This window comes from Martes martes (genome assembly GCF_963455335.1).
Source record: "Martes martes genome assembly, chromosome: 1".
NCBI classification, from domain to species: domain Eukaryota; kingdom Metazoa; phylum Chordata; class Mammalia; order Carnivora; family Mustelidae; genus Martes; species Martes martes.
Genome location: NC_137888.1, coordinates 163,443,357 through 163,467,558, shown reverse-complemented (window position 1 = coordinate 163,467,558; position 24,202 = coordinate 163,443,357). Strand labels below are relative to the sequence as shown.

The window sequence follows — 24,202 nt, the reverse complement described above, 5'->3', positions numbered from 1 at the left end:
GCCCAGTGTGGGACTCGATTCCAGGACTCTGGAATCGTGACCTGAGAAGGCAGACGCTTATCCGATTGAGCCACCCAGGGGACCAGAGAAGAAATATTTGAGGTAACAATGGCTGAGAACCTTCCAAAATTAATGACAGACCCAGGAAGCTCAGAGTAGGATCAATATAAAGTAGGATAAATATAAAATATATACATATATAAACACACACACACACATATATATATATATTTTAAAGATTTATTTATTTGAGAGAAAATATGCATGGGGGAGGGCACAGGAAGAGGGAGGATCTCAAGCAGACTCCCCACTGAGCACCAAGCCCCACTCAGGGCTGGATCTCTGGACCCTGAGATGGTGACCTCAATCCAAACCGAGAAGCTGAGGCTTAACATTCCCTGCCACTCAGGCGCCCATCTGTATGTAGGTATATCTTATTCAAACTGTATAAACCAAAGACAGAGAAAATTTTGAAAGAAGCCAGAAGAAAAAAAAATTTACAGAGAAAACAAAGGTAAGAATTATAGCTGACTACTCCTCAGGAACATGCAAAAAATATTTAAATTGTTTAGGGCACCTGGGTGACTCAGTGGGTTAAGCCTCTGCCTCCGGCACAGGTCATGATCCCAGGGTCCTGGGATTGAGCCCTGCATCCGGCTCTCTGCTGGGCAGGGAGCCTGCTTCCTCCTCTCTCTCTGCCTGCCTCTCTGCCTACTTGTGATCTCTCTCTGTCTAATAAATGAATAAGTTCTTTTAAAAGGATATTTAAAGTGTTGAGAGAAAACCCCCACTCACCTAGAATTCTGTATCTGGCAAAATTATCCTTCAAAAGTGAAGGAGAAGTAAATACTTTCTTAGATCAGTAAGCATACTTCAGAAATGCATCTCATCCACATTTTGCTTATGAACAAATTGTGGTCCAGAGCTGTTAAGTGGGTGAACCAGAAAAGGGTAGTTTCCAAACCTGTCTTTTTTTTTCCCTTTTGCAAATCACTTTTTGTAGTAAATGTTAGAAGTTGCTCACTTGAAACACTTCATTTTGAATCCGGAGAAGTTGAGAGAGAAAAGCTGACTTGTTTGAGGTTGAAGAGCAGGTTAGTAGTCCACTTGGCATCTGAACGCAGCTCTCCTGATATATTTCCAACTGTAATTCTGTTGTTTGACGGAGTTTAAGCCTATTAGAAATATTTTCCCTTGCGAGGTGGGGGTGGTGACAGGCTAATTTACAAAGCGTGAAAAGCAAACGTTCCGGGAGGGTGTTCCAAACAGAAGATGTATAAGCAGGATCTCGGTCCCAAACCCTTAGCCAACGCTAGCCGGGACTACAAGTTCCAAGCCGCTTCGCGGCGCGTGCGCGCTGCCCGCCGGGAGGCGTCTCCTGTGCGTCTGCGCGGGAAGTGGAAACCACCGAAAAGGTGAAGCGGCGTGGGGGTTTGGCGCGCAGGCAGCGTCGGCTGCTTTGGGTCTCTCTTTGCGGCTAAGCCCGCGGCCCGACCCCTTCGCCGCTATGCCCATGAAGGGCCGCTTCCCGATTCGCCGCACCCTCCAGTACTTGAGCCAGGGGGACGTGGTGTTCAAGGACGCAGTGAAGGTCATGACGGTGAACTACAACACGCACGGGGAGCTGGGCGAGGGTGCCAGGTCAGTCTGAGCCCTTCGAGGCCGTCCCCAGGCCACGCGGACGTACCCTGCTCACTGTTAGGATGTGCTAGTAACGCTGAGACCTGGAGCTGCTCTGGGTGCTACTTAATCCCGGGGCTGGCCTCCTGAGCTGGGTGCCATTGGCCCCATTTTACAGACGAGGAGACTGAGGAGCAAGCCGCTTGCTCCAGGTTTCATAGCGAGAAGAGGACAGCAGAGCCACGCTGTGCCAGTTGCAGTCGTGCCTGAGGTCGGGGAGCGGAGAACAAGGGCCCCCCCACACCTCCCTCTACCTCCCGGGTGGAAGACTAGGCTAACCCGGGGAGGCCGGAGACTCCTTAACTACCTGTGCCTGGCAGGCGAGTGGTGGGAAGCAGCGGCGCACGTTCTGCTCTGAGGGGAACCAGGCCCAGAGGCCACAGACCCTGTTTAGGTCCCAAGTCTAACAACTGCTGGCTTTGGGCGAGTTGGTCCTTCTTATTGTCCCAAACTGGCATGATACCTATGTCCAGAGGCGCTATGGGGATGTACTGAAAGAAGTAACAGCTGCTAGAACTTACCGAGCATTGTGGTTCTGAATGTTTGTCCTGCATTGTCTCATTTGATGTTTACAGAAGCCCCATGGTTATTCCTATTCTAGGGGTGAAGAAACGAACAGAGATGTTAGGTAACTTGCTTGTCTAAGGTACCATGCTGGCTAGTGAGTGGTTGTGAGTGGTAGCTCTGAAGCGGCTTCTCAGCTACAGGACTGATCCCCCTGGTAATTGATTATGTCAGCTGTGTAGCCCCCAGGCTCCATTACCACCGCCCCCCCCCCCCCCCCGCCCCACCTTAAACTCCTTGAGGTGGTTTTTCAGCCTGGAGCAGAGTGAGAACTCCTTAAATGGAAGCTTAGAAAAGTTTGAATTGAACCTTGAGGCAGCAGAGTAATGTGGGCTTTTCAGGTATTAAGTATAAATTTACTGGGTGCCTACTGAATGCTTGGCCCCATGCTGTGAGCTGTGAATTCAGCAGTGCCTAAGAAGAAAGTCTTGTCCTTCAGAAGCTTTGGGACTGGGTGTATGGGGTGGATCAAAATGCAACAGGGGAAGTCCTCCCTGTAGGGTATGGTCCCCCATGGTGAGGGGCCTTTGCTGCACAGCTGTTCAGGATAGCTGGCAGCTACCTGCTAGCCACCTGTTGTCCACAGGTGAAGCCAAAAACTTGTACCTGCTTGCATGGGATCAGGTGGGTTGATGGCTTCTGCAAGACTTGGTTCTAGGGGTGAATGGGCACCCATATACTCCTTCATAAATCACTGTGTGTCCCATCCTCCCATGCTAGGAGTCAGCAGAGGTGGGGCAGTACCATGGGCCCGCTCAGATTGGGAAAACGTGCCGCCACAAGGGGCCATTCACTGCTTGGCTAGGGCTTAGCCATGGGCCCCATGGAGAATTTCTGACTTGTCAAGAAACCAGAAATTCAGATTTTTATATAAATCTTTGGTTTTTAAAATGATCGGTTGATGAGAATAAGGCTGCAGGCCTTATACTTGGCAGTTCAAGTATTTTAATATGCTGTAGCTAAATAAGAGCCAAACAGCCATTTTGTGCTTCATTGTTCCGAATGGTAAAGCCTTGTCTGTCCCACCTGTGTATGCCCTTGAGGATTTTGTGCCTTTTTGTTTGAGTCTGCCTGACTTGACCTTTCCAGCCCCACCGGCCTTTGCTTGTTCATGTACCCTTAGTATGTCAGCTCTCCCTTCCTGGATCACCTCCATTCCAAGTACACGAGTATACAAGCCCAAGCCAGCCATAGTCTTGGGTGTCTGCTGGGTGTGTGGGGAGCTGCCTTAGTGTCTGAGGGCTAGGTCCCTGCTCATCTCTGCCAGATGTTCTTGCCTTTTGGGTGCAGTAAGAAAAGTAACAGCTGCTAGCATTTATTGAATTCTGTGTCCAGCTTGGGCCTCAGGATCTAGGTGAATTTGATAATTTGATGGTGACCAAAGAGTGGCTGAAGTCCAGCCACACACAGCCCTCTTCTTTCATTTACTGGTTTTGTGACTTAGGGCAGTTTACTTAACTTTTCTGACCTGTTTCCTTAGTTTTAAAACTAAGGGTTTTTGTGAGGATTGCAGGGTCATTGTGAGGATTCAAGTATTAAAATGCCTAAGGTGTCTGGCAAGTACAGCAGGTGCTCAAGTAAAGGTTACCTGCCCAGGGCGCCTGGGTAGCTCAGTGGGTTAAAGCCTCTGCCTTCGGCTCAGGTAGTGATCCCAGGGTCCTGGGATAGAGCCCTGCATCAGGCTCCCTGCTCAGCGGGGAGCCTGCTTTCCCCTCTCTCTCTGCCTGCCTGTCTGCTTGTGATCTCTGTCAAATAAATAAATAAAATCTTAAAAACAAATAAATAAATAAAGGTTACCTGCCATTATCAACTTTGTTCCCAGGTTTCACGAACCATTTACAACTTCCTCTTGAGGGGCACCTGGGTGGCTCATTTGGTTGAGTGTCGACTGCTGATTTTGGCTCAGGTCAAAGATGAAGCCCCACGTTGGGCCTCATGATCAGCGGGGAGTCTCCTCGAGATTCTCTGTCCCTCTACCCCTCCTGACTGTGTGCTTTCTCTCTCTCAAGTAAATAAATGAATCTTTAAAAACAAAACACAAGTAGTTCTAGGTGTGAGCAGTTCCGGCATGGATATGCCCTGGTTTCTTTGTATGATGTTGAGATCCTCTGCTGTGGGGTGGGAATTGAGTGGAGGTGTCATAAGCCCAGGAAGGTAAATTCAGCTTTGGAGCCTCCAGCCTTGTGGGCTGTCATGATGCAAGGCATATAGTAGGACCTTACCTCCATCACCTCCCCTAGAGGCAACAACTTTTACAACTCCAACCATTTCATTAGCGTTTCCCTTCCATAGTTAAATACCATACCAAATACTTGGAGAGCTGTTTCTTCCTTTTCTAGCTTCAGGCTTTGTCTGTTGTCTTGCCACCATGGAAGATGAGAATTTAGCTCTTTCCCCACCATTGCCATTCCCCAGCCCAACACATGCCTATTACTCAGCTCTTCATCCTCCCAGCATAGTCATTTCAGAATTTTGGATAGAACAATATTCGATGTTTAAATTAATATGACTTTGTGAACACTATACATAGTTGGACCAATTAGAGCACTATGATTATTTTTTCCTTTTTGTTTTTGCAAAGCTTTTTGTTTTCCTTGGAGTTAATAATTGTCTTTGCTTTTGCTTTGTTTTGCTTGCAGATTTTGTACGGGTTATGGAAGTCTCCCCAAGTAAATGGTCACACAGTTGCCTTCTGTTGATTGTATCAGTTCATCTTCTTAGAAGAAGATGAATTGATACATAGCTCCACTATGGGCTGGTTGCCCTGCATGGCCAGCATCTTGGCATAAACATTGAGGCACAGAGCAGTAACTTGTCCTGGCTCAGACAGCTGAGAAGTGGTAAAGCTGGGTGACTGTATTTCTGTTCTATGTATCACTCACACCCATCTGTCATCTGATATGTAGGGTAGGGTGGCAGCAGGAAGCAGAGGGCACATTTAAATTAAGATCATTTGGGGAGCCTTTAGTTAAGGGACTATCTACAGAGATATGGGCAAGCATGGGGGAAAAGAAACCATAAGGAACCGTGAAGGACCTCAGGTCTGGGCTCGCAGAAGTGAAGGGGAGAGGGCTGCCTAACAGGAGCCTGGAACTCAAGCAGGACATGAGTCAGAAAGAACACTTTGACTCTGCCCTCTCCTTTCAATCTTGTCAGCACTCACTGTTGGCCAAACTGAACATAGAGTCAGAGGTCAAGAAGCCCACGTCATAGTCCAAGTAGATTAGCACTGAGGATGGAGAGCAGGTGGAGAGGGATCCAGAGGTGTAGCTGTGCCCTAATTAGTCCTCTATCAAAGGATGTCTTTGCATTCAAGTGTAAAAATGTCTAAAAGCAGTGAGATCATTAAGTCAAGATCTATGCTTTCTATATTCTGCTAGTTCCAAATTGACCTCCGAGGAGGTTAAACCAGTTCTTAAGGAATTTCCTGATCTTTTTAACTTCTTTTTGTTTTTTTCAATCTTTAGCAATCTAACAGGTGGAAAAGAATCCTATTTTAACTTACACGACTATTGGGAAGGAATTGAGAATCTCTTCATAAGATGATAGGCTATTTGGGTTTCTGCCTATTTGTGCCTTTCGTGGTTAAATGGTAAAACTTAATATTTTTTTTTAAACTTAATATTTTTTTAAAAGATTTTATTTATTTATTTGAGAGAGAGAGAGAGTGTGTGTGCATTAGAGTGAGTGCTCGGGGGCAGAGGGGGAGGGAGAGAATCCCAAGCAGACTCTGTGCTGAGGTGGAGCCCAATGTGGGGCTCGATCCCATGACCCTGAGATCATGATGTGAGCCAAAATCATGAGTTGCACAGTTAACGATTGAGCCACCCAGGCACCCCTGGATGTAAATCTTAATGATGTGTAAAACTTTATCAAAGGAACTAGCCTTTTTGTCTTATGTTACATTTTTCTTCTGGCTTGGCAAATGTTGATTTTGTTTCTGGTAAATTTTGCCATATAAAAGTTTTAACGTGGTCCTATTTTATCTGTGTTTTAAACCTAAGTTTAAAGGTCTCCCTGCTCTTAGATTGCAAAAATATTCTCCATGTTTGCTTTCATTTATTTTTAAATTACAGTACAATTTACATGAAGTATACAGCTTGATGAACTTCTGCTTAGGAGTGAAATACACCTGTCTAAACAGCAACCAAGACCTGAGACCTTTCATAGTTTTATGTTTACATTTATTCTTTTGCTCAGTGAGTTTTAAGTTAGTGTGCAGTGTGAGGCAGGGATACCGATGTTTTTTCCCTCAAATGACAAGCCACAAGTCCTGACACCCACTGTTAGGAGACTATACTAATAAATTCCTGATGGGTGCTTTTCTCAACCTTCCGTGGGCCAGGGTCCCCTGAGAATTGGATGAAAGTTCTGGCTTATCTCCCTCAAAACATACACAGGTGCACAATATTTCAAGTTAACTCTGTTTCACAGGCTTAATTTTCCCCCTTTTGCAGGAAGTTTGTGTTTTTCAACATACCTCAGATCCAGTACAAAAATCCTTGGGTCCAGATCATGATGTTTAAGAACATGACGCCGTCCCCCTTCCTGAGGTTCTATCTGGGTGAGTGTGGCCTCTGCTGAGGCTGGGACGGTCTTTCCTCCCATCCCTTCCTTCCACTATAGCGCTTGGGGGAGCTGAGATCCGAGCTCTCGCAAATGTCCCTTACTTCCATCACTGGCTTTGGACCGTGGCACACAGTGGCCACTGAGGTCTGGACTCTTGCCCTGTTTCTCTAGCCCCATCTCCTGTTGCCCCCACGTCTTTCTACGTGCCTCATGGTGTAGGGCTGGTTTTTCCAAATAACCTTGCCACACCTCGCTTTGCTGCCTTTGCTCATGCTGGTCCCTCTGCTGGAAATCCCCTTGCTGGTTTGCTTATTGATTGATTTTTCTAAAATCTTTCTGAGACTCTACTTGGGCACCACTTTTTCCAGGAAGCCCTCCCTACCCCCTTCCATTGGCCCTTCTCTGTCTCCCCCAGCTGTCCACTCAGTGCTGGCCGTGTCCTCTTGAGCAGTGCCTGTATCCGTGTGTCCTCTCCAGAGCGCACACTTACACGATGCTCTCCTCCCACCAGGCACAGGGTGAATGTTTGTTCGGTTCTGTTGGGCTCAGTGCGTGGAGGTCAGACCGGATGTTTGGCCCTGCTCTCTACTCAGTCATTGTGATCCTGAGCGAGTTATGTTCCCATTGCTTTGTTTCTCTGGGGAAGGCCCAACATCTGCCTTATGTGGTTACAAGAACCAATTCAAGTGTAGTTTGGGAATCGCTTCCGGAAGCAGAATGATGCTGTTGTTAAATGTATTTGGCACGTATGTATGGAGTGGCCTCTGGGCCCACGCCAGTGTCTGGGGTGACAGGGAGCCGTGGAGACAAAGGTCTCTGCCCTCTGTAGGGATGGTATCCTAGCTGGAGGAGACAGAGAGGACAAGAAGCTTACCCAGACAGGATGCCAGGGCGTAAGTGCTGTGAAGGAAAACTAGAGCGAGGCCAGGGGGATGAAAAGGATGGTGGTGTGGTAGCAGTTTTGCGTTATGTATTTTGTGTTTGCGTTTTACACAATTTCATTGGTGTGATGAAACACACGGGTCTTCTGTGCATAAATTGATGAATTCTGACAATTGTTGACAATTGCTGTGTTCCCACTTCCCAAGTGATGATACAGAGCATCTCTGTGACTCCAGAAAGTCCCCGAGTGTGGCTTTCCAGAGAGTTCCCCCTTCCGCCAGAGGCAGCCACTGTTCGGACTTCTCTTTAGATCTGTTTTGTTTCTGAACTTCCTGTGAATAGTTTCCTGGTATATATTCTGCGGCATCTGGCCTTTACTCCTCTGGTTTTTGAGACTCATATGTTACGTGTATAAGTAGGTGATTCATTTTTAGTGCCAAGAGGTGTAGGAAGAGACCAGTTTATTTGCCCATTCCCCCGTTGCTGACACTGGGGTTTTTGTTCGATGCCACGGCAGAGTTAGAAGTGGATTTATTGGCGATGAGGGGAGGGAAGGGCAGGGCAAGTCTTCGGGTGGCAGAGCAGGTCGGACATCTCTCGGAGAGGGAGGAGGAGGGAAGTCTGGCGGGAGGCGCCTCATGGTGGCGCAGGCCTGAGCCAGGCTGGGCCACCCCCTGCAGGATGTTCCCACTCCGTGCTGGGCCTAAACGTCCAGGCCCCAGACCTCAGGGCTGTTGGCCGGCTGCTCCCTCCAGGAAGGCCTCCGTGGCTGTCGAGGGCCACTTCTGGCTTCTGGCTCCTCAGAGATGGCGTGCTTCATCACCTTCCCATACAAGTTGTCCTGTGGACCTAGGGACTCTGTTCCCCTTGGGGCAGGGCTGCGGGGCCCTCGGTTCAGTATGTAACATTCTTAGACATTGAGCTGCTGCTCCAACGAATGCGTGTCTTGCCCTGCAGTCAGCAGGGCCTGGGAGCCCTTGTGGCTCCCCTTCCTTGCCCACGGTTACCTGCGTGTCCCCTGCAGCTGCGTAACAAATTACCACAGACTTGGTGGCTTACAGTGACACACATTTCTTCCATTTCTGTAGAGGGCCGACATGGACAAAAATCAAGGTGTCAGCAGAGCCTTCCTTTCTGGAGGCTCGGGGACAAATTCGTTCATAGGGCTTTTCTAGCTCCTAGAGGCCACCCCATTCTTTGGCTTGTGGCCCCTACTTCCATCTTCAAGGACAGCAACATGGCCTGTCTGGCCGGTCTTCCATAGTCATGCACCCCTTGCTTGGACTGCCGCCAGGATCAGTTCTCTGTGGGATTCATTTAGGCCATGATCTGGGAGGATGATCCAGGAGAATGGGCCCAACGTCAGGCCTTAACTTGACTCATGTTTGCACGGCTCCCTTTGCCACTAAGGTGACCTCATCACACATTCTGGGGGAGTAGGACAGGGACATATTTTGGGGTCATTCTCTTTACCATGTTAATTATTTTTTTAAAAGAGCATGAGCAGGGTTGGGGTGGGGGGAAGGCGGAGGCACAGAGAGAATCTTAAGCAGGTTCCGTGCCTAGCATGGAGCCTGAGATCATGACTTGAGCCGAAACTGAGAGACCCACCCTTAACTGACTGAGCTGCCCAGGCGCCTCATAAATATTTTAAATTTTAGCCTTTCAGGGTTCATCAGAGTTTTAATTTGCATTTTCTCATATCTTTTCATGTGCTTATTGGCCATTTGTAGATTTCTTTCAGAGTCTGTTTGAATCTTTTATCCATTAAAAAAAAAATGGGCTGTGTGTTTTCTTACTGAGTTCGTTCTTTATTCTGGGTGAGGTCATTTGGCCAGATAGGTGCACTGTGACTCTTCTCTTAGCCTTTGGCTTGTTTCTCTTAGCCTTGGTCTTTGGGAGAGCATGAGTTTCACCTGGAAGAACTCTAGCTCGTCAGTTTTTTTTTGTTTTTGTTTTTTTTTTTTTTTTTTTTTTTTTAATGGTTCCTGCTTTCTGTGTCTGTCCAGGAGTCTGCGTCTACTCTGAGGGGGAAGCAAAGATTTTCTCCTCTGTTTCCTTTAGAAGTTTTATAGTTGTCACATTTGGGTCTCTGCTAGAAGCTGAGTTCTTTGTGGATTAAGTGTGCTAGGGACTGAGGCTTGTTTTTGGTTTTAGGTTTGAGATACTCGAGTGTTCTAGCACCATGTGGTGAACGACCCTTCCTTTCCCTAATTTAGTTTCCTTGGCATTTTTATCAAAACTCAGTCGACTGTGAATGGGTAAGGAAAACTTGATATAATTCACAGACCTGTACCCCTGGGGATAAAAATACATTATATGTTTATTAAAATAAATAAATAAATTAAAAAAAAGACATCATACTATGTATATCCTTTTGAAACTAGCTTGATATATTCCGCATTACATTTAAATTTTTTTCTGTTGTTCCTGGCACATCAGGTATATTCATTTTGACTGTAGAGTATTTCATTGTATAAAGGCACATATATTATTTTTCAAAAAAAAAAACTTGATATAGCCCCATTCAGTGGAATATTACCAGCCATGAAGAGGTACAAAGTTCCAGCAAATGCTACAACCCAGGTGAAACTTGAAAACATCAGCCAGGTGAGAGAAGGCAGACACAGAAGGCCACAGATAATATCATTTCATTTATATGAAATGTCTGGAATGGGCAAGTCCATAGGGATGGAAGTGGTTGTCGGGCTAGAGCTGGGGTGGTGGGAGTAGGAAGTGATGGCTTAATGGGTGTAGGGTTTCTGTTTGAGGTGATGAGAAAGTTCTAGAACTAGATAATGGTGATTGCTGCACAACACTGTGAAGGGAATAAAAACTACAGAGTAACACATTTTAAAATGGTTAAAATGGTAATTTTTGTTATGTGTATTTTATCATGCAAAAATTTCACTTTATATTTCTGACTCCATCCTCTCACTGATCTGTATGTCTGTCCTTGGGCTCATACCATACTGTCTTGGTTTGTGGCTTTATAGTAAGTCTTTAGGATCAGGTAGTTCTAAATCTAACTTTTTTTTTCCCCCCTAAAATTACTTTGGCAATTGTATGTTCTTCGCATTTATATATTAACTTTTTAAAAAAGATCTATTTATTTATTAGAGAGAGAGAGTGTGTAAGCAGGCGGGAGGGGCCAAGGGAGAGAGAGAATCCCAGGAAGACTCTGCTCTGAGTACAGAGCCCAAATAAGGGCTTGATCTCGACAACCCAGAGATCATGACCTGAGGTAAAATCAAGAATTGGACACTTACCTGATTGTGGCACCTAGGCACCCACATTTATGTATTAACTTTAAAAATCTGCTTGTCAGTTTCTAGAAAAAAGGTTGCTGGGATTTTTTAATTTTTTATTTTTAGTAGGCTCCATGCCCAATGTGGGGTTTGAACTCAGAACCCTGCAATCGAGGGTCTCCTGACTGAGCTAGCCAGGCACCCTGCTTGCTGGGATTTTGATTGGAGTTACATTATAGATCATTTTGAGGAGAAACAGGCATTTTAACAATGTTGCATATGTTTTGTGACTACTGTGAAAAGTGTTTAAAAAAACAATTCATTTTCCAGTTGTTTGGTTACAACTTTACAGAAGCCCAGCTAATTTTTGTGCGTGGGCCTTGTATTTTGCAGCCCTGTTAATAAATTCACTTATTTCTAGTAGGTTTTATTTTCTAAATTCCTTAGGATTTTCAGTATACACCGTCATTCCATCTGCAAATACAGTTCTATTTCCTTTCTAGTCTTTTTCTTTCTTTTTTCTGTGTATTCCCTGGCTAAAGTGGCTGTAATATTTTGCATTTCTACCGGTAGGAAAGTTCCAGTTACTCTGCACTTTTTTTTTTTTAAGATTTTATTTATTTATTTGACAGAGATCACAAGTAGGCAGAGAGAGAGGTGGAAGCAGGGTCCCCGCTGAGCAGAGAGCCTGATGTGGGACTCAATCCCAGGACCCTGAGATCATGACCTGAATCGAAGGCAGAGTACCCACTGAGCCACCCAGGTGCCCCGTTACTCTGCATTCTTACTGGCATTTATATTACCCATTTAAAAAATTTTGAGCCACTCCAATATCTCCCTGTGTGTGTGTGTGTGTGTGTGTTTTAAAGATTATTTATTTATTTCACAGAGAGAGATCACAAGTAGGCAGAGAGGCAGGCAGAGAGAGAGGAAGGGAAGCAGGCTCCCCGCTGAGCAGAGAGCCCGATGCGGGGCTCGATCTCAGGACCCTGAGACCATGACCTGAGCTGAAGGCAGAGGCTTTACCCACTGAGCCACCCAGGTGCCCCTCTCCCTGTGGTTTTAATTTGCGTGTTCTTAATGACTAATAATGGATGAAGGGTATCTTTTTATGTGCTGATTAGTAATTTTTGTTAAATAATTTGTATTTCTAGTTGGAAAGTCTTAAGGAGTTGTGAGAGTTCTTTATATAGTTGGGGTGCAAGTCCTTTATCAGTTGTATGCATTACATTTTTTCCTAGTCCATGGCTTTTAGTTATCTTTTTTTTTTTTTTAAGTTTATTTTTAAGTCCTCTCTACACCCAATGTGGGGCTCAAAAGCACAACCCTGAGATCAAGAGTCGCACGTTTCACTGACTGAGCCAACCAGGTGACCCAGCTTTGAATATCTTATGAAACACAAGTTTTGAACTTTGAATTTTTATTTATCAAATTACTTCCTTAATGGATCATGTTTTTGATGTCATACCTAAATATCTTTGCCTAGAAGGCTATGAAGACTTCCTGTGTTCTCTTCTAAAAGTTCTATAGAAGTTTTAACTCATACATTTAAGTCTCCGATCCATTTTCAGGTTTTTTTTTTTTTTTTTTTTTTTTAATGCTGTAAAGTAAAGGTATAAATTCATTCCCTTGTTGAATTGTGTTGGCATCTTTGCTGACAGTTCACCAAAAATACAAGTTCATTTCTGGACTCAGTTTTGTTCCATTGCTCTGTACTATGTTCTTAGGCTAATACCAACACTGTCTTGTTGCTGTAGCTTATAGCAAATCTGAAATTGGAACATGAACATCCTCTCATCTTCTTTTTTTTCAAAATTGTTCTGGCTACTTTGGGTCCTTTGCATGAATCTGAGACTTGACTTACCAGTTTCTACAAAACTACCTGCTAGGATTTTTATACAGATTGCACTGAATCCATGGCCTAGTTTGGGAAGAATTGTCATCTTAATGATGCTGACTCTTCTGTCTGTGAACATGGAAATGGAAAATTGCTTTCCATTAAAATAGTATGCTTTATGGGGTGCCTGGGAGGCTCAGTTGGTTAAGTGTCTGCCTTCAGCTCAGGTTATCATCTCAGTCCTGGGATTGAGCCCTGCCTCAGGCTCCCTGCCTGCGTCTCCCTCTCCCTCTGCCTGCTTATGCATGTGCGTGCTCTCTCTCTCTCAAATAAATAAAATAGTGTGCTTTTGCACATGCCTCAGATTTGCTTATGTTTAAAGAAACATGGAGAAAAGGGTAGCATTATGAGTTAGATAGACAAACATATTTATCTTGTGAAAATGCTTCACCACTAAAAGCAAACCAGTCACCATGACTTGAGGCTGAGGAGTGTGCTGCCTAGTCCTTAGCACTTTCTGTCCCCTTTTCTTCCCATTTCCAGATTCTGGAGAGCAGGTCCTTGTGGATGTGGAGACCAAAAGCAATAAGGAGATCGTGGAGCACATCAAAAAAATCTTGGGGAAGAACAAGTAAGTTGCTGGGGCTGACCTGGAGGGGAGCAAATGTCTCAGCACGGAGGGAGGGAGGAAACGGGCGTCAGGAGGGCGCATACCAGCCCGAGCGTGCCGGCTGCACAGGCCATTCCATCGGGCTCTGCCGCTCCCCAGATCCCCAGCTGTGTGGCTGCAAGTCACCGAGCCTATGTGAGCCCTACCTCCCTGCCCTGTGAGGTGTTGGGTCAGAGACCTTCCTACGTCCTCGGCTCCATGGGAAGCTGAGGTGGTGTGGAAACACCTGCCTGGGCGGTTGCAGCCACCTGTCCTTTGGTATCTCTCCTCAGAGCTGGTGGGTGTCTAACCCCGGTATGTGTTAGGATCTGTCCTTTCTCTTTACATGGATACAAAGAGGATAGGGAGGGAAGCCAAGAAAGTACGTCTTGGAGGAAGTACACAGAGGCCTTTGCAGGCCCCTTCCTCCTGACCTTGTGCTGACTCAGAGCTGGGGCTGTCTCTAGGCTGGAGGGAGGCTGACCACTGTCGTGTGGGCCCAGTGACTTGGGAGGCCCGGCGGGAGGGGTGATAGACCTTGGGGTTGAGGAGCAGGTTGAGAGGCACGGGAGATCCGGGTCTCTCTGGCCGCTGATGGGGTGCACTTGGCCAAAAAGTCCCACATTGCCTAGAGGCTCAGAGCGCTGTTCCACACCTAGTTACTGTCTGTGCTCTTTGGCAGGGAAACCCTGGAGAAGGAGGAGCAGGAGAAAAAGCAGCTTTCTCACCCAGCCCACTTTGGGCCCAGAAAGTACTGCCTGCGGGAATGTATCTGCGAGGTGGAAGGGCAAGTCCCCTGCCCGGGCCTGGTGCCATTACCCAAGGAGCTGACAGGGAAGTACAAAGCAATGCTGAAGGCCAGCACCCAGGACTGAGGCCCCAGGCCACACCCAGGGAAGCCCCTGGTTCTGTCCCTGGAGGGACTCTGGAAAAACTCTTTGCCATAAGACGATCCCCTTCACACACCTGTGTGAAAGGACATGGGAGGGTCGGGGGAGTATCTCTGCTCTATCAGGTCAATAAAAGGCTTCCTGGTCTCCAGCACGGTGGTGTGTGTCTGGTCCAGTGGGCACGGGAGAAAGGCCTGCGTGGGGGTGGGGAAGGTCTAAGGCCACAGCCCGCTGACATCCCTGTGCTGGTCCTGCTGCCCTCTCCTGGTCCCTGTTGGCTTCGATTCTTCTTCTAGGCCCTGCTTGGGAGAGTCAGGAGCTGCTGGGGTTGGATCTGGTAGGATCTGGCTGGAGCCAGGTGGTTCGCAGTTTAAGTCCCCTCCACTCAGGCTCTTTGGGCTTTTTCAGAAATCCCAGGGCGAGCCTTGCATCAGCACTCACCTTTTAAACTGAAGCCAACCCACTTTCTTCCCAAGAGGCCTGGCTGCCAGTGGCGCAGGAGGCCCTGTGAGGGGCACAGATGAGACCAGACGCCGCCTCTCCCCGGCCCCGGGGCCCACTCACAGGTAGGTTTGTAGACCATGAGAGGGGAAAGGCGAAGGGGCTGGCTGGTTGAGACTTTGGGCCCCTGCTCTGAGGGCTGGGGCTGGAGGCTGCCTCCATCTGCCCTCTTGCTCACTCAAGCCTTTGTTATGGAGCGTCTGCCTAGTTCTTTCCTCACAGGACACAACGGATGCTATGGTCACTGAGTGATGCTGGCTTCAGCCCTCAGGTAACACCAGAGCCCTCAGGGGTTGGTTACCTTAAGGTTTAGCTGGTCCGAAGTGAAGGACCAGCTGGCCTGGGGAGCCGTGGAGGTGGACATGGGGACTCTGCCCTGCGAGGGTGGTCAGGAGGTAGATGGCCATGGGAAATGATGTGGAACCAGAATGTTTTATATAAATGTTGGGGGTCAGCCCATTGGGAGGGATTTGGCTTCTTTTACATTTGATGCTCAGGTTGCATCAAATGTAACTTTGATGCACTTTGCATCAAAGTGACTTTGGTCACTTTGCATCAGACTGGCATTCAGGGGTTTGGCTGGTGGGCGCATGTGCGCGTGTGCCGGGTGGGCAGGCGTTCTGGGATGGCTGCAGGCTCACCAGGATTGTGTCTAATCACAGGTCCGCACCACAGGGCACCTGGCCCGCCTTTTCCACTGTGGAGGATGAGCAGAGAGAGAAATCTGTCCTTCACTGTAATCCTTCTGTCTTGTTTCTAATGACTGCGCCCAGCCAACCACAGCTGTGGTCTCAGCTGCTAGGGCTTTTCAGAAAGAGTCTGTTCCCTTTGGTCTGTCTGCACAGCAAGTGAGCCAGCATTAGGGGAGTACTCCTTCCACCCATAGCCCACAGGGGCCCAGAAAGGTTGCTGACCTGGAAACAAGATCCTCTTCAGAGAGAAGGGTCTAGTGCTTGATGGGACCGTGCCACCCTTCTCTTTACAGAGACTTGAAATAAGCACGACCAGGGAGCACGGTTATCTCTTTAAACCTTTGTCTTCTATTAACGTCTCGGTTTAGTAATGGTAAAAGATGGGTTTAAAATTTATAAAAATGGGAGGAAAAAAATCTGCTCTGAGGAGTTGGTATCTGTTTGCACAAACGATGTTCACGTGGTTTTAGACCTTGTTCTTCTGAAGTGACTGATTTTCGAGTACAACCTGGTAGGGCCTTTTAAAGTTATCTGGCTGCCTGGTGGGTTCTGCCAAGAATCTGACTTTGGACCTCAGAATCCTCACTAGTAAAGTGAGAGGTCACATGACACACTGAGCAAGTTCTTTCCAACTTCTACAACTGGAAGAAAATACTTTTATTCTGGAGAGTTCTTACCCTTACAGGATGCAGTGCTGGTGCGAGGCCTGGCTCTGGAGCATCTGTGCTGATAGCTGGTGTCGTTGGGCAGCCCAGGATGCTCCGCTCTGGAACCGGCTGCCTGGCTTTTCGACCTCCACACCAAGGAGTACACACTGAGGGCCTCTCCATCGGAAAAGGCCACACCTTTTCTGCTAAAGGTGTTTACAAGTCCAGTGGGCCAGCACATGGACTCTTGAGAGGTAAATCCCTTCCGGCTGAGGCTAAGGTGAGTGGAAAGCTGTGGCGCTCTGACCACAGGGGGCTTCCCCACCACCTACTTGGGTGAGAGTGCGGTGCCCCAGGGGATCAGGCGTTACTGCTCTTACTGTTAGAAGAAATGAGAAGATGCACATTTAGTCTTTAATCCACGTTTTTAATAGTATAAACCTCATTTAGGTAGTAGTATTAAGCCACAACAATAATGCCACATTGAAACAGCATTTAATAAAATGCATAAAGCTAATTCATGCACTGCAATACTCTATATACAAACACAACAATGCAAATTCTTCTTCAAGACTGAAGACACTGATTAGATATAAAATTCAGTTTAAAAAGAACATGCTATTTTTTAAATGCCATCACATAAACAAAGCTGATTTCAAGCTACAGCTTTCAACAGGTTTTAAACCTGGAATTAAAATGTAATGGCATAAACAGTATTTTCTATATTGTGAAGGGCAGAAGTTACAGAAACGGTCCCAAGAAATCTAACACCAGAATTTTCCTTTAACAGATGTCTTTTAAAAGGGCTGGTAATGCAGCTACATTTTAACAGAGAGGTCCAAACTACAGGTAAAAACTATGGTTTGTACTATGAAAAAATGTGCAGCTTTTCAGTTATAAAACTAGTTGAACACTGGTTTACAAGAGAATGGGGAGAACAGAGACTGTAGAAAAATATTCCAGCACTTGGGTTGTATGTGGCAGCAGCATCTGAGTCCAGGGATGCTCTGGTTGTTAAAATGGTGAGTGAGTATATGTTCCTAAGATAAGCCATTTGTAACCTAAAAGTCTTACTACTTCCAAATGTTATCCAAATATGAAGCTTATCACAGTCTGTCAGTTGATAAATGTTGCCGAACATTTTTTCCCAGTATTTACAGCATTTCTTTCTATGCTGTATGTATAAATATTGAGACACCAGATTATTGGCTTCAGAACTGAAAGCCTAGCTGGGCTTTAAAAGTATCTCAGGAATTCCCCACCCACAAGATACTCTTCTTAAGTTCAAAGTTTAATTATTCTTAGATTGCTGTTAAAATATACCCTCCCCAAATGAAAATGTTTATTCTGAAGATTCATTAAGAGACTGTCAAGCTTCCTCTTGTATTTTAACTGGAAAGCCACCTTCCATAGCGTGATTGTCACAACAGGCAAGGGCAGGGGCAAGGGTCAAATAAGCAGTGTTGGATGAGGCCAGTGAAGCAGCAGGAGCTTTTTGTTTGTTTTTAACATCCAGTAGAGGGGAAGCTGAAGGCTAAATGACCCGCGGTCTCACAAAAGGCACTGAGTACTATGGTCTCAATGAAGTATTTTCAAACTATTTCAGTAGCTTATTTAAAAAAACAAACAAACAATAAACCATCACTAACAAAAAAAAAACAAAAACAGAAAACCTGTGGATTATATGAGTTTTTGCAGTTCCCTGGGGACTCCCTTCAGCAGGCCAGCTTGCAGCCCTTGGCCAGGCAGGCCCTGTGTCCCAGGTCTGTAAGCAACTCTGCTGGGCTGGGCCCTGGCTCCCGAGTGCTGTGTCTCAGTTTAAAGCCCAATTGGGGGGGGGGATTTAATCAGATTTAATCAGAATTTAATTTAATTCTGGGGACAGAATTTTAAATTGACTTATAGAAAGGATTTATGTCAGTGGATTTTATTCACATGCTACAGTTAGAGAAGTGATTTAAAATTTGTAACTTCTATGCCGTAAGTTAGTTATCTTATTCATGCTTATTTTAAAAGACTATTTGGTAGATTTTTTTCAACTGGCATTAGAGATGGGAATCTCTTGAGTCACAGGGCAGTGCCCGCTGATGGCTAAGTCCAGAGCAAGCATAGACCTGGGAAGCAGGCCCTAGCACATGGACCGTTCTGAATCTGTGACCATGAGGCTGATCTCTGGACCACATAACAGAGTGAGTACCTGGGAAAGCCGACAGCTCCAGCCACCAAATTCCTTCTAGTCAGGCCATAAACAGGCATGCGGCAGCCAGGTCAAAGATTCCCCACCTGGTTTTCTTGACTTTAGGATAAATGGTTTTCTAGCTTCCTGGCCTCTGTGTGAATCTAGAGAATATATATAATACATAGCAATGTCCTTCTGTCAGGACCTTTTGTCTGGAGTTTTCCCTGGTATAGGATGGAGATTCTGCCTTCATGGCCTTTCCCAGCCAGGCTCACCCAAAGGAAAATGGAGTTAAAATATCAGCAAATCCATCCTGCTGAGGGACCTTGGAACACCCACATCAGTGTACTTTAGCAACTCTATCATAGATCTCTTTAAAACATAAGGGAACTTTGGATACATGGCTACATGTCTGTATACATAATATACATCTATGTACACATACACACACTATATACACTGTACATATATAGAAGATATAAACACATGTACATTCATTCAGTCATACAAGCCTATAAATCTGTACACGCACAATGCCGCTGAAGGGACCCCAGGGCTAGACATGCACAAGTGTGTGCCGGCAGGAGGCACACATGAGGATGTCCAGAACCCTGTGTACAAAAGACCCAAACCCAGTCTGTCTCGAGGGCTTGGCTTTACAAATTTACATCAAAGTTAAGACATTTCAAAGAGCTGTACAATCTAGACTGGAAGTGGGACAAAGGAAGCATATGGGCATCTGCCCGGCCTGCTCCAACCTTTCCAGGATCTCAAGGGCACTATGCACCCCCCCTCCCCGCCAATGCCAGGATGAAAGTGAAGGTAAGAAGATGACTTTTCGTGGCCTAGATTTAGAGAAGAGTTGAAATGTCATCTACAGCCCCACTGTACATGAGGCCCTTTCTACCAGCAAGTGGGTGACAAGCTTCTGGACTCTGATCTGATCAGGTCCTAGAACTAGGATCCATAGCCAAGGGCTGGCTGAGGACAGGCAGAGGGCAGGCTGGGGACAAGACTGCTCTATTGGAAATTCCCCCAAAGGATTAGGATGTGTTTTTTTTTTTTTTTCCCCCAGAATAAAAGTATTAGGTATAGCCCTTCCGATTTTTAGCTTCCTGCCGTGGCTGTCCCCGACACCGGAAAAAAGCGCTAAGTGAGTCTGTGCTATGGCTGCAACCATGTCCTCTAGCCAGCGTGTGGCCACCGCCTCAGGGAGCCCAGGAGTAGGTATGTCCATCGCTCTCACTGTGGCTGGTGGGCAACTGCCTCAGAGCAGAGTTCACATTTAATACTGACAAGCTAGAAGACAGTCCCTCTTGAGGGCATTTACATAACCTCTTACAACAAGTGACTACGCCTGTAATTAAATATAAAAACCCAAACCCTAAAGAACCCCAATCACAGCCTCACAGCAAAAGTTAGATAAATAATGGTTACCCCCAACAGATACACATACAAATTGCAAATCAGAAGCGTGGAATAACTTGGAAAGTATCATTTGTTAGGGTAATTTGGATTTATTTCTAAGTCTCTTCCTGTCCTGTTTTATGATTCTATGTAATGACCTCCAGAGTTTCAACATACAACTGTCTAGCATTTATCTGAGATACCACTGGAAAAGGCCCCATTTCATCAAGAAGCACTGATGCGTACTGCCACCTCCTTTCACTAGTGGCCCCTCCTCACAAGGGAGGAAGGGCCAGGCCAGCAGAAGGGACATGTGGGCAGGCTGTGTGCTGAAGAATCTGTTGTTGGCTTATTTCACTCAGAGACTCTCGGTAGAGGGCTGGCCTTCCTTAACTAAATCTAGACTCACAAAGGAGGGGTAAAAGCCTTGTGAAAGCTGAACCTCAGTATTTGCTAGGGATCCCTTTAAATTAAGTTCTTGACTTTGGGCTTCTCTTAACCAATCTGACAAAACAGGACGGACCTGCTATCAAAAAGTGTGAAATGATTTGGGGCAGAAAGAAATCAGCTTGTGTGAACATGATCTTCAGGGAAAGGCTACTTCAAAGTAAGGCCAAGAGGATCTGGGAAACTAATGAGTGTTCAAGGCCAAAATGGTCCACTGCAATCCGCCACCATCAGTGAAGGGACTCAAGGGGCAGGACCGGGTCAGAATCAACCACCCTCTAAGCCAAACTGATTTTTCTCCAGGGCTGTCCTGCCAGGGTCCAGCACTCACTCACCCACATGTTCATTTTTCTGCAGATTGTCACCTCTACTCCAAAATCCTTCAGCAGTGGCGTGGTCAGGACCTGTCGAGGTCTTGGTTAAGCTGTCCCAGTATCTGATGGCAACCTGAGTCTATAAGCTGAATGGACATAGGACTCCCAGGGCCACCCCCAGGAAGAAGGGGTGGGCCTTTTCCCCAACACCGAGAATCAGATCTGGGAGATGTGAAACAGCATGTAATCCCAGAAAACTGCTATGTGATCAACAGACACGCTTACATTAAAAAATGAAAAGAACAGAAAAGAGGCAACTTGCTTGTAAGATGCATAAACACGGCTGAAAATAGCCTCTGCTAAAATCCTTCCTGAGCAGAAATGAAACAGACCTGCCCTAACTCCACTGTCCTGGCTAGTTTTTTTTTTCTTTTTCTTTTTTCCTTAATTTTGAAATTTAAATCAAAGTGAGAAAACCAAAAATTTAAGCTGGCAAAATTAAAATTCTTTCCATCATTTTATAATGGGCACCCTTACTGTTTCCAAAAGTTGCTTCCAAGACATGAACTACAAATAATACACTTAAAAACAAATAGGAATTTAGAAGCTGGAGATACTGTCCCCACGTTAATTCCCACTAGACTTTCACAAAGTGCTGCTAATGCTTCAGCATAGAGCATTCTGTTTGTCTTAAGGCAGCGCCCGGCCGGGCACCCACACAGCATTTGAGGCCCCACCTCGATGGCCTGAGCCATGCCAAGAGTGCCTGAGAGGCAGGGGGAAGTGCACTGGGATCTTTCTGGATACCATGTGATCAAAAGATCTGGGAGACGCAAATTTCACTTTAGCTGTTTTCTTAATCTGGGCTATACAGAAAGGAAATGAAGAATACCTGACCGGGTCTTGGACATGGCACTTTTCCCAAGCAGGAAATGCCCGCTGCTCGCATCCATGGGAATTTATGGGTCTCTTCTCTAGAGAGAGCTTCCTTATAACTGCATTCTGTTCTTGTAAACGATGGTTGCTATAACTTAAGAGAAAGAAGATAACTTTGGGAGTTAAGGTTTTTTTTTCTGTTGTTTTTTTTGTTGTTGTTTTGTTTTTTAAGAGCAGGTAGCTTGCTTCTGCATCCATCACCTAAAATGCTCCAGGGTTCTTTGCTGGCACACACCTGGGGGAATCAAAGTGCACGGTGTACCAGTACCATTCAGAGAATTGCCAACAGAAGTGCTGAGTCTGGAGACACTCTGGAAAACCCTGATATTTAAGGTCAACTGAGAAACCTTCCATTCAGCTGCACCACCACCACCACCACCACCACCCTGGCCAGGCAGCAAAATCCTGCACCGTCCTCCACCCCCTGGCCCCGAATCCCCTCACAGCTCCGAGTGAGCTGCAGAAATACAGCCCTTCTCAAGGGGACGTCTGGAATGGAAACCCCGTGAGAAGGGAGCCTTTGTACTCCTCCATCTGAACAACGAGCAACTGCCCCAGACTGCATTCAGGAATTACTGTTGGGTTCAAAATGCCCACCCTGCACTTTTTGGTCAGAAGGCTCTGTCTGCCGTGAGTGGTGGAGGTGATGTGGGGATGTTTTCAGTTGCTGCAGGAACTGGCAGTTAATGTCTGACTGGTTGTAATCCAATTCTGAGAACCAGTCATTAGAAGGAGCCCCGGGTTTGGAGGAGCCTGTAGATGCCTGTCAGACCAGAACCAGAGGTCAGGGAAGCTGACAAGCGTCATCAACTCAACAGCTGAGGAAGCTTCCAGTTCGGGTCACCACCAACTGTGCCTCCACACTCCCACTTACTGCATGATACAGATGAGCCACATTTTCATTCATTCACAGGAATTTAGTTCAACACCACCAATGTGTGCATACAATTAGGAATGATGCCATCTCTTCTTAAACATAAATGATTGTCTCCTGTACCCTAGTGCGTTTTCACAGAAATTATTAGCATTTCGGCAAAAGACATATACAGTTTTCCATTTGTCCTGCCCAAGGGCAAGATGTTGCTAACATTACGCATTGATAAGAAGTGCTTAGAAAGTGCTAATATTATTACCCTGGTAATTAGTAGCTATTAATTCCAAGGACATTTTTAATATATATACACACATACTGTTCTCTTAGGTTCTTTTAGTTTTGTTTAATACTAGTATCTGACATTATAAAACTCTGTTTTTTGCCCTTTGAGAATTTCTAAATACAAATTGGGTTAAAAGATTGTTCCAAAATCTGCTTCATCAAAAGGCATTAAAACATTTCTTATGGCAGGAAAGGATCCTACTAGTCTTTTAGTTGCTATTGTCTGTGATTAACAGATAAGAAGAAACCAGGTAGGAAATGGCTAACATACTGGAAATATTTGCACATACCAAAATACCATTACTTTATTTTCTCGGTCTCTGAGCAGTCCTGGAAGGATCCTTTTGCTTCTCGGCAGGCGTGTGGTGCTCACTATAGGCTGGCTCCGGTGATCTGGCCATTATACTCTGCTGTCTCCATCTTGAGGATGTAGGGGATTATGCTGTCTATTGACACATTGCCAATGAGACCAGTAAAAAAAAGTTCTTCTGTTATGTTGGAGCTCATCAGCCTGAGTGCTGGCAGGCGAACAAGAATCCGGGCCAATCTGTAAAAGGGAGGGTCCTTAGAGAAAGGGGATTCTTTGCCCTTCAGACTTCTCCCTGGACAGGCTCCTGGGACCCTGTCTGCACTGCTTGGAATTAAACCAAACAAACCGAACTTTGATCTACCCCTTGTATTTAAAATTTCAACAGCTCCTTTTATAGGAATTTATTATGAGAGAAAAAAAATCAAAACTAAGTACAAAGATGTCTGTACAAATGTGTCCCTCATTTTTAACACTTTTCCCCTCTCCCACCAAAAAAGAAAAATTTGGAAATCAATAAAGGATAGGTTAAAATAAAGTACGGTGTGTCTCCATATAAAAGATCACTATAGACCCACTAAGAAGTATAAAGAAGATGTGTATCACTGGTAAGGAAAGAAGTCCATGATGTACAGGTTGAATAAAAGCAGATTAGGAAGCAGCAAGCACAGCGCAGTCTCACTGTACAGGTTTGTGTGACATGCATACAAAAGTATTCAGAAGGATGTTCACTAAAATGTGAATGGTTGGCCTCTGGGTTTGGGGACTTGGGAGTGCCTTATTAAAACTTCTTCTCTTCCGTATTCCCCTAATTCCCACTGTTCGTATAGCATTATAATTAAAAATAAAGCATTAGATTATCTTCAGTTTATAAACACCCTGTGTGGTAGGGCACATGGTGACCCTGTCGTGGTGGGCCACAGACACTGTATCTGAAGCATGTGACTGTGTTCCACAGCCACTGCACAGAACCACGTGTGCAAGGATGTTCACCGCAGGGCTGGCCTGGAAATAACCTTCATTTTCATCAATGGGAAAGTGTTAAAGAAATTACAGCATTTCCTTAGCCACAAAAGATGAAGTATGCTCAGCTGAACATTAAATGAACAAAGGGTTACAAAACCTTACTTTGTATTTTATGATTCTAATTACATAAATATAAAAAAACTTCTGGAAGGAAATGCATAAAACATTAACAGGTATCTATGAATGGTGGTATTTGTATGGACATCTTCATTTTACTTTCCAGAATGTTGTAATTTTTTTCTACAGTAAACATTGTTTTTTAAAAGAGAAT

The 24,202-nt window shown here is 45.7% G+C and overlaps 3 protein-coding genes across 15 annotated transcripts in view; 2 read left to right on the top strand and 1 right to left on the bottom strand.

The window, feature by feature from the left end:
- Window positions 1-1,367: 1,367 nt before the first annotated feature.
- Window positions 1,368-14,470, top strand: MRPS25 (mitochondrial ribosomal protein S25). The gene is made up of 4 exons (XM_080797527.1): window positions 1,368-1,641; window positions 6,702-6,808; window positions 13,324-13,411; window positions 14,112-14,470. Exons 1-4 carry the CDS (start codon window positions 1,508-1,510, stop codon window positions 14,302-14,304), a joined length of 522 nt encoding a protein of 173 aa, XP_080653653.1. The 5' UTR covers window positions 1,368-1,507; the 3' UTR covers window positions 14,305-14,470.
- Window positions 14,471-14,699: 229 nt separating this feature from the next.
- On the top strand, window positions 14,700-23,435 carry LOC308339116 (uncharacterized protein). Of its 12 annotated transcripts, none has more exons than XR_013966461.1 (5): window positions 16,092-16,413; window positions 16,950-17,008; window positions 18,233-18,348; window positions 19,414-19,565; window positions 20,550-23,435. XR_013966461.1 is itself a non-coding variant. In XM_080797541.1 (3 exons), exons 1-3 carry the CDS (start codon window positions 14,840-14,842, stop codon window positions 20,613-20,615), a joined length of 354 nt encoding a protein of 117 aa, XP_080653667.1. In that variant the 5' UTR covers window positions 14,700-14,839; the 3' UTR covers window positions 20,616-21,026. The 12 variants fall into 12 exon arrangements, 1 of the variants encoding a protein (XP_080653667.1); XR_013966463.1 differs by lacking the exon at window positions 16,092-16,413 and adding an exon at window positions 20,262-20,352 and having other exon boundaries at window positions 16,906-17,008; window positions 20,550-21,026; XR_013966466.1 differs by lacking the exon at window positions 19,414-19,565 and having other exon boundaries at window positions 16,156-16,413; window positions 20,550-20,794.
- The window catches only part of NR2C2 (nuclear receptor subfamily 2 group C member 2), a gene marked incomplete at its 5' end in the record, with an annotated part of 74,802 nt that continues 71,548 nt past the window's right edge, over window positions 20,949-24,202 (bottom strand). The window contains 2 exons of one of the 2 annotated variants that reach the window (XR_013966458.1): window positions 20,949-21,536; window positions 22,889-23,145. Coding sequence is in view for 1 of the 2 variants with exons in the window: in XM_080797516.1 (XP_080653642.1) it covers window positions 22,971-23,145 (175 nt within the window). Of the gene's footprint in view, window positions 21,537-21,611; window positions 23,146-24,202 lie in introns of those variants that run through there. The other variant, XM_080797516.1, reaches the window with a different exon arrangement.